This window comes from Clarias gariepinus, chromosome 15 (genome assembly GCF_024256425.1).
Source record: "Clarias gariepinus isolate MV-2021 ecotype Netherlands chromosome 15, CGAR_prim_01v2, whole genome shotgun sequence".
Lineage (NCBI taxonomy): Eukaryota > Metazoa > Chordata > Actinopteri > Siluriformes > Clariidae > Clarias > Clarias gariepinus.
Window position 1 is genome coordinate 18,073,448 of NC_071114.1, and position 18,056 is coordinate 18,091,503.

The 18,056-nt window shown below is 37.1% G+C and overlaps 1 protein-coding gene across 1 annotated transcript; it reads left to right on the forward strand.

The window, feature by feature from the left end:
* Positions 1–179: 179 nt before the first annotated feature.
* tmprss9 (transmembrane serine protease 9) lies at positions 180–18,019 on the forward strand. Its single transcript, XM_053513753.1, has 16 exons — positions 180–314; positions 2,202–2,371; positions 4,617–4,744; positions 4,991–5,058; positions 5,164–5,351; positions 7,868–7,909; positions 8,313–8,426; positions 9,986–10,151; positions 11,022–11,296; positions 12,085–12,227; positions 12,574–12,853; positions 13,265–13,381; positions 13,521–13,689; positions 15,576–15,844; positions 16,182–16,318; positions 16,466–18,019. The coding sequence occupies exons 1-16, from the start codon at positions 298–300 to the stop codon at positions 16,625–16,627; spliced, it is 2,445 nt and encodes an 814-aa protein (XP_053369728.1). The 5' UTR covers positions 180–297; the 3' UTR covers positions 16,628–18,019.
* Positions 18,020–18,056: the final 37 nt, after the last annotated feature.

Below are 18,056 nucleotides of genomic sequence, written 5' to 3' on the forward strand. Positions count from 1 at the left end.
CAAAAATTCAGGGGAAGGCACAGCATTAATGAGCTATTCATTATCGGATTGGAAGTTCCTCACAAAGACAGCATTAAGATTAGAGGGTGTGTCTAGTGTAAAGTTGTAAGATGCTCCTGTTGCTTTAGTTGAGCTTTAGAAGAGCTGAAGAGGAGGCTGTAGGAGCTCAGGCTGCAGGGAGGAGGATGTTGGATATCTGATAGTTTTGATTGTCTCGCTCAGTTCCACACCCAAAAGAAGGACTGGATTTAAGGAGCGGTTTCAGCATTTGACCTCTTTTTTTAACAAGAGGCGTCAATGCCATTACTTCAACGGTGAGTAATAATGATTTCTCGTAAGGACTCAAGTTTTTAGAAAAAAATCGCATTTGGATATCAGTCTTTGTGAAGTATTTACATATCTTCACTCCATGTAACCAAAAAAAAAAAAAGTTTATTTTGGATTTCTGTGTAACACATATATAGGTATAATTGTTTAAATAATCTTATATTTGGTTAATTGTAATCCTATAATAGAATATCCAAGATGCATTTGACTACTTAAGATATTTTAACATGATAAAATGGCATTTTTGCAGCGCACCGATTTCTCCAAAATGTCAAGCTCATTTAATTTCCTTTTGACAAAGGGCGCTGTTTTAGGGGACAGGAATCACATATCCCACCTTACAACTAAACTTAAACTCCTCCTTCAGTCTTCTAAACACGGTAAACTTCCAATTCTAGTGGACATTAACCGTTGACTGGTTTTACTTTAGTTAATCAATATGTTATAACAGGAATAACTGAATAATAAGCAAGGATTTTAAACATATGTCTATTTTTTCTGACTTAAATGCCTGGAATTAATAGTCAGTGAAAATGGACCCATTTCAAATACAATAGACCCATTTCAAATCTATCATTTTTGATGGTCCACCCAAACCTGAATTATGACTGGTATAGGGACTAAACAACAAAAGCTGTGGGCATAGTACAGTTATTCTTCAGGATATAACACTGAATAAATGGCTACATAATACATAACGTTTGCAACAGTGCTGGCTTATAATAAGAAACTAACAAAAAAGTATAATGCTTTATCTAAAGGTTACCATTTTGATTTATACACATTCACGTTCCATACAAACTTAATTCTTTTGATTGTGTAAAGCTGCTTTGCGACGATGACAATTGTTAAAAGCGCTATACAAATAAAATTGAATTGAATTGAATAATGAGATATGAACATATTCATATCAACTTATAATACAGTCATAACATTATTTAGTTTTAGTTTGTATTATGCAATATAAACATGATAGATTATAAGTATTTAAAACACCACTTTTTGCAAAACCCTCTTGCTTTTCTATTCATTGGTGAACACTATGTTTATTATATCAATTAACTCATAAATGCATTTGAACAGGTTATGAATTTATTCATAACCTGTTATAATGCATTCACAACCTGTGAAGCTAAATTTGCAGTTGTCTTTTTTTCTCTTAAGCCATCATGCAGCGGCTGCCATAACAAACTTTTTCAAATAACATTTTTTTGCATTAGGACACACAAAGTGCTGTTTAGCTAAATGCTGGAATCACCTTTTTTTCTTAAAGCAGTTTAATTTAATTCCACCCCAACAGGCCTGAAGGTGGAATAGCAACAAAACATGTCAATGATGCAGAGAAAGCTAAAACTTTGAAACTGGAACTTAAAATTTGAATTTAATGCAATTATATAACGATTTTTGGGTGTTTATTAAAGGGGTATTTTGGATTTTTGAAGTTGAATGCTGACTTATCAGAAGTTGTTCATTCCTTTTCCAGAACAGTAGGTTATCTGCAAATCACAGGTATTTATTGTAATGTTATTTCTGCAGTAGCAGCTTATTCATGGGGACTTTCACAACAGATCCTTCATGTAAAATCATTCTTAAATTAATAAAAAAGGTTTTAACAATAACTGTTTTATCACAGTTTTCCCATTGTGTTTTATTCTTTTCTAAGCAAATACTGTATATACAGTATGTGTCTGATTAAATCATGAATTAATGTAAAGTGAACATTATGTACATTTCATTTTGTTCCGGATCATTTTGGTCCTACTACAGTGGAGCTGAAAACGTATCAGTGTTTTGTGGGGTGTGAGCAGGCAGCATAACAATGCAGTAAAGATCAGGATGAAACTGTAGCCCACTGAAACTTATTTGTGTTCTAGGTCTCAGAGCTTCAGATTTCTGTACACGTATAAAGACATGAAGCAGCAGCGGAGTAACTGGCCTGAGGCTGATCCTCCTCCCATCTCATCCTCTTCTCTGTGCGCGTGTGTTACACTCTGCAGCATCATGGTGTTTTTTATCATCTGTGCTTTTGTGGGTGTTGTGATAGGTGAGTGATACAATGCGTTAACCTTTGCTATTGACCTGTTTATGTAGATAAACTGGAAATGTCAGATAGTGACTAATTTTTTTAAAACGGCCAACTAGCTAAGTCTGACCTACAGTATGGTGCTAGTACAGTGGCTAGGTTTTTAGACGCAACTCCTAGTGACAGATCCAGTGACTTTTTGAGATGTTACTGACGGTCCAGATCACATCACAACTGTGGTCTATAAAAGTTGAAAGCACAGGTTCATTTCCCCACCACTAGTATGCATTCTGACCAAGACATGGTTTCTCAGGCCAATATTTTCCGTGAATAATCACTGATTGCCATTGTTGCCAACAACCAATCACTACCCACTGCTGATTGTCCACCTGCACACTTATTTGCTCTTACCTTAAAACTCTTTGCAGTATTTATAATAATAAAAGTTAATTACTCCATCTGCAATCGTTTCCTTTGTGTCTCTTTCCTGACCCCTAAACATTACTGCCTTATTTTTTTGTTATTGATTAAATTATATGTAAATTAATATCAATTTGCATGTATGACTTATTTATATAAGTAAGTAAGTTACAATTTGTTTGTTTTTTTAGTCTGATAAAATGCTATTCTCTGTGCCATCATAAAAATTTCCATTGCCAAGGTTTCATGTACAATCCTAATGATTCAATCAATATGCAAATTAGTCTATGTTGTTAGCTGCCAACTTTTTAACAATCTTTCCTTGACAATACGTGGGGCAGTTTTCCTCTCACAGCCGGAGGCACAGAGAGAGCTCATTGGCCGAGCTCTCTCAGGGGGGAGGGATGAGAGGTACTTTGTGCTCCCACATTAATCACAGCTCTACAGCCAATCAGGGGCGTCTGTGAGCTCGCGCACGTGGAAGGAGCGGCTAGCGCTTTCCTCTGAGTGTGTTACTCCGGAGTGGCGGCCAATCAGCTCTCTCTGTGCCTCCGGCTGTGAAAGGAAAACTGCCCCTCGTATTGTCAAAAAAAGATTGTTAAAAGTTGGCAGCTAACAACATAGCAAGCAGTGAGCAAGTAGTTCGAAAAGATGCGGTCGGCTGACGTCACACGGCTCGGAGGAAACACGTGATAGTCTTCGCCCTCCCGGCTGAATGGTAGTAGCCTTAATGTGGGAGCTTACGACTAAATTAGGGGAGAAAATTGAAAAAAAAAAAAAAAAAAAAAAAGGAAATACGTGGGGCATTCAAGGCAAACTGGGAGCCCACTGCAGTTGTTCCTGTGAAAATTCAGCAAGTAGAACACTCTCAGGAAAAATGTCCCATTGTTTGATCACCAAAGGCGTTTTGTTATTACAGGACAATTCACAACCCCATACTGCCCACCACACCACTTGCACATTACAGGATTTAAGTTGGGAGTTATTGTCACATTCCTGTACAGTCCTAACCTCGCTTCAAGCCATTTTTACATTTGGGGCCATTAAAGGCCAGCATTTCAGATGTGAAGCAGACAGTCTGATCATAGTTCTGCCTTGATGGTGTCCAAGCGCTAGTGAAATGCTGAGATGATCTAAAAAATTAAAGGTAGTTTTTACTAGTAACTGTGTCCTGTTATTCTGCCCAGTTAATAATCCCAGTTTGATTTGAACATCTCCCGTAGTTTTTACATTAATTATGTTCTGAGGGAAAAGTGCATTGCTTCTGTATTTATTTTGTATTTTTGACATCCTGGTGGCACGGTGGTGTAGTGGTTTGCACTGTTGCCTTGCACCTGCAGGGTCTGGGTTTAATTCCCGGCCAGAATCGATTTCCTGTCTCTGTGTGCATGGAGTTTACGTGTTCTCCCTGTGCTTAGTGGGTTTGCTTTACAGTCCAAAGATCTGCAGATTAGGTTAATTGGTGTTCCCAAATTGCTTGAGGTATGTGTGGGTGCCCTGCGATGGAGTGGCACCTTGTCCAGTGAGTGACCCTGAATATAAGATAAAGCGGTATAGAGAGTGACATCCTTTTCTCCATGTTTTTAAACAACATTGCATTAGAAACGACATCAACAAGACACTAAATAGCCAATTGTGGGTCACTATGGGGTGATTTAAATGTACACAATGTGTGCATAGTGCTATATATCTTGATTTAATCTTATTGTAAGAAATATTAAGCTCTAACTGCATTGCAGTTATTGCAGTGGTTTAATGAGAAACATACAAAATGTACATTTCTTTTTTGGATGGATTATTCCTTCAAATGAATAATGCAGATTGCTTTTCTGTTTGTTATGTTAAGCATATACGGTGCAGAAGGAGCATTACTTCATGGATACAGTGGAGTTAAAAGGCCTACAGTACAAACCTGACCTCAAGGATAAAATGTCTGCATTTTTTTTAATCCTGACAGCCACTTTGGAAACAAAGGTACAGTAGGAGCATGACAAAGAAAAAGCTGAGAATGTAAATTAGAGCCCGTTTAGACATAGTCTGTAATTCATCAACCCCTAAGCACTCCCTGGTAACTGACAGATCAGTTGAATGTGTTGGAGCAGGTGCATGTTGCAAACTTCATGTGCTACTGCTACATATTCAAAGTAAAGATCCATGCATAATATGCAATTTTATTATATAATACACATTTTCACCTAAATCTTTTTCACCTTTTTACAGATTCAGAATATTTTCCTCACATCATCGATTGCACACCATTTTGTCTCCTGCCACATCGTTGCATATGGGTAGGCATAATACACAGCATATTTCTATAATTAAAAATATACCTTTCTATAATTGATATTTGGGAAGTACCCTCATTTTGTCCTGTATGCTGGTGTGTGCTTCAGGAACATCAGTAATAATGTGATGGCGACAATCAGTATGGTCTTCAAAGTGTCCAGATTTCAAATACAATTTGCTGAGGACACAGACCGTTTCATCCAGGAGCAGATTCAACATGGCTTTCAGGCTTTAGTCAGCCCAGAGCCACTGAGCGTTCCTGGGTTTGGAGAAATTCAGAGCATCATCCTTCTGGGTAAAAGCAATTTTTGGAACAGTTGCCCTTTATAAATATGTTTCTAAAGCATTTAGTTTCTCTTATACCACAGCAATTTACAACTGACTGCAATTATTTATTAAAGAAAGAGAAGCATGTTGCACTTAGTTAGTGTTATAGAAGCTACTGTATAAAGAGTTATTCCCTGTTTCTTTTCTCTCTCCTTAAAATGCTGTTGCTTGTCATATCTCAAAAACTCCACAAAGTGTAAACTTCTCCCTTTAATATGTCAGAAAACTATTTTTATAAAATTAAAAATTCTCATTGATATTTCATTGAAATCTTCACCAAACATTCAGGTAAATAAGCTGTTTAAAGCATTACAAACAGGCAGGGATGGACTGGGACCAAAAAGTGGCCCTGGACTTTCTGGCCCACAGCAGCCCACCACATTCATAATATATTTCATCACATATCATAATATATTTCAAATTCAAATTTTATTTGTCACATACTCAGTCATACACAATACAAAATGTAGTGAAATGCTTATACGACCGCCGGTGACCTTAAAAGAGAATTAAAGCTTATAATAAGAAATAAATATAAATAAAAGAAATATGATAGAAAATTTTAATTGAACTAGGATAAAAATAGAACTAAAATAGAAATATGCTGTACATAAAAATAGAAATATACTGTACAAATAGAAATATACTGTACAAGAACATTTAAGAAATTGAGAAATTTTGATATTTTTGGAAGAAAGATGGTGTGCAAATATGCATAGAAAAAAAAGGGTCTTTGTGCAATGGTCCAGAATGTAGTGTAGATGTGAAGGTAGATGTGCGTGGATTTGTCCATAGTGTCCATGGATGTAAAAAGATTGATTGATTGATTGATTGATTGTGAAAAGATTGTGTTAGTTCTATTTGGCTCATTAATGTGGAGATTAATTTTTAACACCACTTACTACTATAATTATATAATGCAATACAGAAATAAATGCTATTTAAACATATTATTTAAAGTATCAGTGAACATATATTGGGTAATATTTCTAAAACAAAGGAAAACATATAAACTCATATAGAGACAATAAAGACAACTCATCTTGATACAGTGTAAGATAAACCACTCATCAGTGTAAGCTGAATGTGCAGCCGGGTCAGTGGTGATGAACCAGTGCCTGATGATGATGATGATGACCAACACCTCTCCCCTTCTTTACCCAAGCCGAGTTAAAAGAATGGCAATCAAACTGAACAGGTAAGCTGGAAAAAAATCAGTAGCAACATTAGCTTGTGCTAGTAATTATTATGGTAGTCAATATTAATTAAAAATAATATTTCTCAGCATTATTTTGAATTAATATTGACTACCATAATAACTAAAATGAGTAACTAGTTTACTAGAAGGGGAGAAGTGTTGGTCATCATCAGCAGGCACTGGTTCATCACCGACCCTGCTGCTGCGTCCAGGCTTGATATCCCTGACCGTAATGCTGGAGCTGTCAGAACCTGCGGAACTGCAATTTTCCTTCACACGAAAGGCATAATCTGTTCATAATCTGCTTTTCACAATCTGCATTTCACAATCTGCATTTCACAGCATCTACCTCTAAAGCTTTTTTTCTTCTTTTCGTGTAACTTTTTAGCTCCACCTTTTTCTTTTCTCTTTTTTTCATGGAAATAGTTAATTATTATTAAATTAATAGACCAAACTAATTGGGAAGGAGGGAGGGCAATACATTGGCGTATACACAAACACACACTCTATTTGCCTGCAGCGCCTATATGATTGACACACTCATCTATCTGCGTAGAAAAGAGATGCGATATTATGGTTTCTGTCATATTTTAAATATATTTGCGTACTGACTGGACAGGCCCACATTGGCCAGCGGCCCACCGGGAAAGCTCCCAGTGCTCCAGATGGCCAGTCCACCACTGCAAACAGGCATGTTACTATAAAGAGTGGCATGGTAGCGTAGTGGTTAGCACTGTGACCTTGCACCTCCAGGGTCGAGGGTTTGATTCCTGCCTTGGGTCTGCGTGCATGGAATTTGTGTTTTTTCCCTGTGCTTGGTGGGTTTCCTCTGGGTACTCCGGTTTCCTCCCATAGTCTAAAGACATGCAGATTAAGCTGATTTGCCATCCCAAATTTGCTGTAGTGTGTGTGTGTTTGTACATGTGTGATCTGCATTGGATTGGCACTTTTTCCAGTGTGTACCTTGCCTCGTGCCCAAAGTCTCCTAGGATAGGCTCCAAGCTCCCTGGGACCCTGTACAGCATAAGTGGTATAGAAGATTAATTAATGTTACTATAAACCTGAATCTTCTTATGGCCAGAACTATTGTCAGAGCAGCTGTTACAGGAAATGAATTAGTACATTTGGAGCCTATTTCAAAATTCAACAGTGTAGTGCTATAAGGAACAGACCACCTCATATACTGGAGGCTCATTTGCATGTTTTAATTTATGATAAAACAGGAGGTAAGACTATATATATTTATTTCTCATATAATTTATTATTTTCTGCTTTGCTGCTTTTAGGTGCTAGTGGAAAGTCTTTCTTAGTAATCAATGCTAATGCAAGTAAGTATGAATTGCATTATACTTTTCCTATATTTCCTAACATTCTTTTAAAAGTGCCATTTGTAATTCTGAATGTGTTTCAAAACCTGGATTCTTTCCCACCAAAATTAAATCAGCTTTATTGCATCAAAATCTGCCAAAGAAGGATTGACTCTTTGTGATTGCTGCAAAAGGCAAATTGAATCATGTAGTGCCGGAACTGTAGTCTGTTTGGCAACTGCAGTCAGGAACAAATATCTGGGACTTAATATAAAGTTTTAAACCATGAGTCTAAATAGAAGTTAACCCTTTTTCTTACTTTTAACTTTCTTACTGCTCTGAGTTTAGACATCAGTATCTACTGATCAGTAGACATACTGTTCTAAAGCTCATGTCATCTTATAATAATGTTTCTTAATTTCAGGTAGATGTTCGAATGACACGTTAACCTGTGCCAGTGGGGAGTGTGTGACTAAACCTAACCTTGATTGTGACTCCATGTTGGACTGTTCTAATAAATCAGAGGAAGCAAACTGCTGTGAGCATTTTCTCCATACAGTATATACCACTAATATACTATATCATCTTATCGCGTCAGTTCATCAGTCACTGCTTTATGTCAATATGGAGTAAATAAAAAGGCCCAAAACATTTTTCACTTTTTTAAAAGCATCATGATTACCATTTATATTTATAATGTGCATGAATAAATCAGTTACTCAGAGTTACTCATCTTAGTCACAGATGACCCCTATTTTATTCATTATATTTAATGTAAAATGACTAATAAGAATTGTTTATCTAATAACTAATCATTGAAAAAGACTAATAATTCATTGTTAACACTGCAGGGCCTAAAAAAAGTCAAATACACTAAAATTTTATTAGACTACGCTTAACTTTAATTACAGCACTCATTTGCTCTTTTGAAGGCAACCTTACAAAAAACTTTTTGCGCAGAGTTGCATTAATTGTTGGCTGAGATATTGCACTTATGATGAGAAAGTCAAACCACTCCATAAAGTCATCTCAAGCACACCCCCAAGCCTTTCAGTGAAATTAAGATCATGACTCTGTATTGGCCAATTCATGTTTCCCATCCCGCTTCATGCGATTTCATTCTTACGGAGCCCCCCAGGGGTCATGAGGGGAGAAAAAGAACAAACAGAGCACACGGATTAATTAATCCGAGCGCATGATTTATTAATCTGTGTGCTCTGTTTGTTCTTTTTTCCCCCTCATGATTCCTGGGGGGCTCCGTACTTGGTTAACAGTTTAGCTTTAAATAATGTGTTGGACAGTTCTTAACTTAATTCCATTTTTTTCTTTTTTTAAATACTGTAACATTTTTTTCAGGACTATAGGATATGTTTTTTAACATGGTTGTTTAAGAAATAATAAGCTACTCACTGCACCAGTTAGGGTTAAAAGAAAAGTACCAGCTGAAAAACATTAATTACTACAGAAATTATCTAATCAAAGGCATCTAACTAATTAAAGTACAGTATATGCTTATTAAAATCCAAACAAAACCCTTGTTTTTAGTCCAGGCAGTGTTTTTATCCATACACTGTTATGCTCAAAAATGTTCATACCCAAAATAAATGAAAAAGAGAGGAATATTGATTTACTGTATTCCAACCAGACATTTTTTGTGTTCTGTTTACATTTTATGACCCATAAATTTGTGTTATAAAATAGTGTTATGATCGTGTTATATCAGGGGAGGAACAGATCTATATTGTACCTCTTTAAAAGTTTGCATCTTTCTTTCTGAACGCAATAATGTTGTTTTGATTTTTAGACACATCCTTTGCTTTTTTAATTGCTCTCATACCATATCTCATATCTAAACAGCTTTCGGAGGAATATCAGGTCTAAAGACAATTTTTAAAAACAAATTTTTTTTCTATAGTACTATTATTATTCTATAGTATTATTATTATTTTTATTTTTTTTAAGGCTCCTTAAAAATGCTATTGAGGAAAATATTTTTTTACTTGACTGTATCTATTTAATACATAAAGCCATATTACTATATATGTATATCACTTCTAAATGATTTTTATGTGAATCCATGTCATCTGTGATGAGCAGCATGTGGCAGGAAGCTGGTGGTCGACAGTCGTGTTGTTGGGGGTGAAAATGCCCATCATGGTGATTTGCCCTGGCAGGTGAGTCTGAGACTCCAGGGTCATCACACCTGCGGAGCCTCCATCATCAACCGCCGCTGGCTGGTCAGCGCTGCACACTGCTTTGAGAGGCCAGTACATATCAACAACATGTACGATTCTAAACATTAACATTAAACTACTAAATCAGCATATCCATTAACTATTAAACCTCTTTAACTACTAAACTCCACAACCACTGAGCCACTAAATCAGTCAAACACTGACACACTGGCCCCCTGAACAAATCATCCATTCAACTACTTAAACAATTGAAAAAATTATATGTTTATTTACTAAACCGGTGAACTATTTAACTACAAAACCAGTGTATTTAACACCTTAATCATTATGCTCCTTAACTACTAAACTATTGAACCACTAAATACCTAAACTACTAAACCACTAAACTACTGACCTCCTCAACCAACAAAGCATGAAACCAAAAACTCACTTATTTACTAAGCCAATGTGCCATTGTGTTATTGTACTACAAAACCCGTCCAACACTAAACTATAGAACTCCTAAAACACTACTGTAATTCCCTCAACCAGTAAATTTACCTTCAACAAACCAACATATATTTTACCTATTATATTACTAAAACTATAATTTTATTAAAACACTAGCTATGCAACTAAACTCTAATCCCTCAAACACTTAATCACTCAACCATCCAACCACTAAAACCTAAAAAATAACTGCAGGTGGAAATACCTACTCCATACAATTTATAGGAGGTAAGGGAACACATTTAATTCAGTAAAGTGGGATAACAACAAGCCACATTAAATTCAGTAAAGGCTATTAGATTCATTATAGATTTAGATCTGTTAGGTGGATGTTCGACTAAACAATTGTCCTCTAAACAGCTGATTTACCCAACACCTAAACCACACACTCCTTTATTTTTTTTTTTCTTTAAAGGCTATATTAAACAAGACTCTCCTGTTTCCTGCAGAAGTAAAAACCCAAGGGACTGGGCAGCACTGATTGGAGCAAGTGTAGTGACGGGTGTGGAGAAGGAAGCCGTAACAGTGAACATCAAGTCTCTGATCATCTCTCCACATTATAACCCTGTAAACTCAGACAGTGATGTGAGTGTCCTAGAGTTGGAAAAGCCTCTGACTTTCACTCCTTACATCCAGCCCATATGCATCCCGTCTTTGTCTCACGTCTTCAGTCCTGGACAAGACTGCATCATCTCTGGCTGGGGAGCCATCAAACAGGACAGCAGTGAGTGGAGATGAGGGGTAATAAAATCTGCTCACGGAAGGTCCACTAACTCATAGAGTTAATTCGGGGGGAAGCTTGCAAAATGTCCCTTACATAACTACTTCATCCATTTTCCAACATTTACCAACATTAAAAATGTAAAGCGAACAGAATTGAACCCATTATAATAGGTGGTGAGCGTTAGCAATTTGGTAAGAACATTTTTGGAAAAAGATTTGGATCAAGCATTGTTTTAACCTACTTGTAGGTACAACAAGGTAGAAATCTTGTATTGTTTTTAATTTAAATTGTAATAATTCAGCATATTTTACATAATATCTACTGGTTATTTACACTAATATATAACGTTACTATATATTATTTAACGTTAAACATCTAGCAAGTAAACAAACGATCGACTATTGAAATGTTGTGCAACTAAATCAAGACAGTAAACAATTGGTTAGGTATTAAGCCTGGTATGCCTATAACTGAAGAATTAATATGTAGTTTTACTTTTAAATTAATTGGTTTAAGGTGCTACTTAGGAATATACCTAAGACTGGCTTAGCTAACAACAAGTAGTATTGGATTAAAGAGCTAGTTACTTATATATAATGTCATTAATGTCATTTGTGTCATAATTTTGCATGCTAGTTTAACAATTATGGAAATGTTACAGGTTCAGGTTTGCCATGGGTTAATCAGATTTAACCTAAGTGCCACGCTTACTCTTGATTTATTTAGCAAAACCTTTAATCCAAATGTTATTTTTAACGTTCGTATTGGCTCTGTGTGTTTTTGAGCAGGCCAGGTGCCTTTAATGCTCCAAAAAGCCTCAGTGAAGATCATTGACTCGAAAGTGTGTAACAGTTCAACTGTGTACAGAGGAACCATCACCAAAACCATGATGTGTGCTGGATTTCTACAGGGAAAAGTCGACTCCTGTCAGGTTTCTGTTCATTACTATCCATATTAAAATGTAAAGCTCCACTGACATAAAATTTGTTCAATAAAAAGATCTGAATAAGCAACTAGCATTACTGGCACAGCGTCTGAACAGGTGTGACACATGAGCTTTGGAACTGATTTGTAGTATAAGCACATGTTACACATACTACTGTCGCCTTTAAACTCTCTAGTCCATATCCATTCCACCAGTTGATGACTCATCAATATATCATACACAATATCTTTTATTCATGTTATACCTATAATTTTTATTTATAATGTTATTTAAAGGCCTTTTCGCAGTTGCAGTATCAGTTTGTTTAAAGCAGCATCATTTTTTCACCCAGGGAGACTCAGGAGGTCCTCTAGTGTGTGAAAGCAGCACTGGTCGCTTCTTCCTGGCAGGTATAGTCAGTTGGGGAATGGGATGTGCACAAATGAACAAGCCAGGAGTCTACTCCAGGGTCACTGTCCTCCGCAACTGGATCCTGAGCCATGCAGAGCCCAGTAGCACGAAGGAAAGACCTACAGTTCGCAGCGCAACAAACACTGCAATCCTTCGTGCTAAGGCCATCGCTTCAACTCCTGTGGCCATCACTTCAACTCCTAGTGGGAGCACCAGTAACGGTGGGAATGTCACAACATTGTTACATAGTAGATTCTGCTCTGGTCACAATGTGTCAGAGGAAAATTTGTAGGTTTAAAAGTATTTAAGACTCTTCAAGACAGAGGTGTTTCCTGCATCACAGTTTTTGGGTCGCTGGCTCAAACCATTGGTTAAGCTTGGGTTACTGTCTGGGCAGATCTTGTGCATGTTTTTGTTTTCCTCTAAAGACCATAAAAAAACACAACAGTACTTGGCTTAGCTAAGTTAAATTGACCCTAAGTGTGAATGTGTGTATGGAGCCAGGGTGTATTTCTGCCATACACCCAGTGTTTTCCAGATAGGCTACGGATCTGCTGCAACCCTGACCATGATACAGCACTTACTGAAAGTAAATGAGTAAATTTAAGCCTAAGATAAATATATATTTTTAGGTGCTGTAAACTGCAGTGGAAACTTTAACTGTGGTGCTGGAGTGTGTATCAGCAAGATCAACCCGGAATGTGACCGAGTCGCCGACTGCTCTAATGAAGCTGATGAGAAAAACTGCGGTCAGTTTTATATTATGGACAAGAACAACACTTGTACAAAAGCACACTTTTACACATTTAAAAATCAGTTGTCCACAACATGCTAATGAACATGAGAATAAACACTTCATGACCCTTATTTCATGATTTCTTCCTACAGACTGTGGCCAGCGACCTGAATTCGGCCAGCAGAGAATTGTGGGAGGTATGAGTGCCCGTCGAGGGGAGTGGCCATGGGTGGCGAGTCTACAGTTCCAGCGTTTACATCGCTGTGGTGCCACTCTTATACACTGCAAATGGCTCATTACAGCTGCTCACTGCTTCACCAGGTACATCAAGCTTAAAGGAAGAAAAACACTTTATACCTCACGTTTTTATGACTAACATTAGCAGTGATACCACACTAAAGAAATAAATAATTAAAATATTTAGGTTATATTTATTACTGATCAGGTTCTGCTTCTTAGAAACTATATTGCTTTGTTCTTCCACCAAAAAAAGTGACACTTCTGTATGTATGTAGTTAGTATGTTGGATTATCAGAGTTAAAAAACATGTTCAGTGTTTAGAATTCGTGCTAAAAGGCTTACACCCCATTACTAGTGAATTTTGCGTTTCAAATGGTCACAAGGTGTTGATCAATATTTTATAACTGCAGCCTTGACAGCAATGAGGCAGCAAATCATATTTTATAGCTTCATCTTAATGTGCTAGGTCTATGATCATATTACTGACTTTGCTGGCACTGTTTCTGTGGCTGTGATAAATTAATTTTTAATAGGAATGTGGAGGTGGTGGAAACCTTTGATATGCTGTGTAGTATGTACTGGAAAGGATGTTGGAGAGACGAGTGAGCTTTCTTGCTGCCCAATGCAAATGGCTGGGAGTACTTCATTAAGCACAGCACTGTATAGCATGAACAGCACCTTCACAGAAGAACCACATTCAATTTAGCCTTAGCAATAAATCAAAACATTCAATAGAACACACACACCTAACACACACACACACACACACACACACAACATGGCCGAAGCCACTATTCTCCAACAGGGTGAACACACAGCAACCCCTCCCGCAAAGCATGATGGTTGCCAGTCAAAACCCCGACCACGCCACAATATATTAGCAATGTAAACACTTAATCTGATCATTTCTCTCTTGGTGGAATTTCTGAGCATGTTTGCCCCATATGGGTAACATTAGGTAATTTGAGTCTTTGGAAAATCACTATAGATTCCATGCCTTTTCAGTAATCTCTGAGAATAAAACTCTTTGGACTTTGGTCTGCTCAATGTTTGGCTGAGGAATAAGTACTGATTGGTTAATGGTTTCACATCTAACCAATCATACATCAGACTGAATTCTTTTATCTAATCATAATGCAAAAAGCACTATTTGTCAGAAATAGATAGGAGGCCTAAACTAACCTTAAAGTTGGACAAAATACTTTTTCTCCTTCTGCCGCTAGGTGGTTAAGCAGGTTAAATGGTCCACAATGGAAAGAACCAGAATAAATATTTTCCGAAGGTCAAATGCTTTGAGCATGTAAATGCACATCAGATCAGTGTCCATGTAAACAGTAAAATCGGAATCTTTGTAATTTCTCATCTGGGATGGATTGGCACCCTGTCCAGGGTGTACCCCACCTTGTGCCCTAAGCCTCCTGGGATAGGCTCCAGGTCCTCGCGACCCTGAATACAGGATAAAGCGGTAAAGAAGATGAGTGAGTAATTTCTCATTTCTCAAAGGGAACAACTGTTTAAGGCTGCTGTAACATAAGCGAGAACAGAAGCTTTCCAAACTTTTTACAACATTAAATGTAAAGCTGTGAACACTGCCTCGTGGCTCCAGGGTCCCTGAATGATCCTGAGCTTTGGTTATTGCTTGTATTTTCTTTCGAGGGTTTGCAGTCCTGTGATTCCCTGCAAAGCCTTATTGAACCACTAGGGGTAGTGAAAGCCACATTGGAAAACGTTATTTTGTTTATATTTGTCTTTTAACAACAGTAAATTTAAAGTAATATCCTTTGGCATAGCTATGCTTCAGAGACTACAATACATGCTGCTAGACATGTGGATTCTGAACACAAAATCGTATTGTTTGCTTAAATTAAGCCATGTGCTTAGTAGTCTTGATGTTACTCAGGGTTATGGTCTTGGTCCATTTTTGTTTGCTCCACATTTTTGTAACCATTTCACAATGTGTTTACCAGAAAGGAGTCAAACCCCAGTGGCTGGACGGTAAGTTTAGGCTCGGTGGTCCGGTCCGGACTGGGAGCTTTGGTCATTCCAGTACAGAGGATCATCCAGCATGCTGCCTTCAACAGCAGCAACATGGACTTCGATGTGGCCCTGGTGCAGCTCTCAATCCCAGCACCAAGCTCCTACACCATCCAGACTCTGTGTTTACCCTCCCCGACACACAGCTTCTTCAAGGGCACAGAGTGTTACATCACAGGCTGGGGTTCAATGAGGGAGGATGGTGAGAAAGTACATTTTCTGCAGTGACTAGACTATAGTTATAATAATCAAAATGCTTTATTAGATCTACATCACTACTGTACATCACGAAATAGCTGTCACATATCCATTTCAAAGGTTTATAAATTTATAATCATGAACTGTTTACTCCTCTATAGAGATGACAAAACATGCCATGTCATGCTGTTATTGAAACAGCACTTCCTGAAGTGTTTTATTCACTCAGTATCATCACACGGTGCCAGATGTTGGTTCATCTGTCAATAAACTTATCAACTGCTGGTTGCAAAATTGTGTATTTTTTTAGTTTAATCGTCTGATTTCTCCTTGTCATGCAGGAAAGCTAACTAATCAGTTACAGAAAGCTCAAGTTGGTATAATAGACCAATCAGAGTGTCAGCAGTCTTACGGAAGAAAACTGACTGCCAACATGATGTGTGCTGGATCAATGGAAGGTGGCATTGATACATGTCTGGTGAGACTCGACTGATTAACATTACATTTAGCAATACCTAAAAAGGTCAAACATTTGGAGTTTGACGTAATTGCATTTCTAACATGGTGTGAATTCCATATACTGATAAACACATAACCAAGTGCAGGTCTGATCGTTTCTCTGCAGGGAGATTCTGGAGGCCCTTTAGCATGTCGTGAGCCTCGGGGCCGGTGGTTCATAGCTGGGGTGACTAGCTGGGGTCGAGGCTGTGCTCGGAACAGATTTCCTGGTGTTTATACACGGGTCACGGCCATCAGGGAATGGATATCAACATACCTCCCGTTTTAAAGATGTACAGACTATTACTGTTGCATTCTTACTTGAAAAGCTGCATATTTATTATGGGTATTTATTATTGTTTGTGCCTCAATTAAAACCTTTGGTTCTACTGAAGCTTGGGAACATTAAAAGCTGACCTCATGTGGTGAGTTGTATTTTGTTTTGGCGAAGTCCATTTACGTATGAAATCAATAGTTAACCCTGGTTTTATGCTGCACAAATTTGAAGACATGAAAGGAACAAGGAAAAACATCATTGAACATACTTGCATAAATGTTTTATGTATTGGAAACTTGACCAGCAATCAGTGAAATTGCAATTGGAATTGTGTTCAGCACAAAGCCTGGTCACTTCTGCCAGGAGTTTACGACTTTCTACATAATGACCCCGGAAACAAAAAAACTAAAACATAGTAATATCAGGCCACATATTCAGACTATAAGGCCACAAATAATTTCTTATTACTCTGGTCAAAAAAGAATTGTATTACTTTAAATTTTGGCAATAATTTCGTACTAGCTGTTGATTTCAGGTTTACTATTACCATGTGGACATAATTAAATTATTTCTACTATAAAATTCTATACACACATATATTTATATATAACAAACACGCACAACCATTTAAAAGTCTGGACACCTTGCAATTCCATGATATTTCCTGATTTTAATTTCTTTCTACATTATAAAACAATGCTGAAGGCATTAAGATATATCTTGAAAAGACATATAAGACATATTTGTAAAGCCTATGCTCTGCTGGTGCTGTTTGTTAGTGATTTTTGAGGCTGGTTTCTCTAAATGAACTTGTCCTCTGCAGCAGAGGTAGGTTTTGGTCTTGGTCTTCCTGGGATGGTCTTTTATGAAAGCCAGTTTCATCATTGGTGCTTGATGGGTTTTGCAAAGGCACTTGACAATACTGTTCTTGCAAGAACTATTCCAGAACATCTGACCTTTGTGTTCTAAAGTAACAACGTTCTTGTTGTTAATTAATTACCTAATGCCATGTTTATCATTTTTTAGTTTTCATAATATCTAGTATTATTCTAGAATGCAGAGAATAAACCCAAACTTGTGTCCAAACTTTTGACTGGTACTGTATGTGTGTGCATACTATAATCTTTTAGAATATAATTTTATCTATAGTATAGTATGAAGGAAGTTTATTTTATTACTTGTATTGCAGATTACTGTAACTTTTGGGAATAGTAGGGATACTGTAAAACTTTAATTAATTAATAAATGGGCAAATTACAGATGGGATAATGGAGGTGTGAGCATTGCTTTGATGTATTTAAAGTTTGGTAAATATTAAAAAGGCTGAAATTTTGTGCACATATTACACTGTGCTAATAAAGTTAATTAAAAATGATCTGACCACACTGTTCACATGCATAAACTACTGAAAGGTTTCAAAAGTGAATGACTAATAATTACC

Coding starts and splice junctions, on each gene's coding strand:
- tmprss9 (XM_053513753.1), top strand. Junction 8,427..9,985: donor ATCAGAGGAAGCAAACTGCT/GTGAGCATTTTC, acceptor TGTGATGAGCAG/CATGTGGCAGGAAGCTGGTG. Junction 15,845..16,181: donor GGGTTCAATGAGGGAGGATG/GTGAGAAAGTAC, acceptor CTTGTCATGCAG/GAAAGCTAACTAATCAGTTA.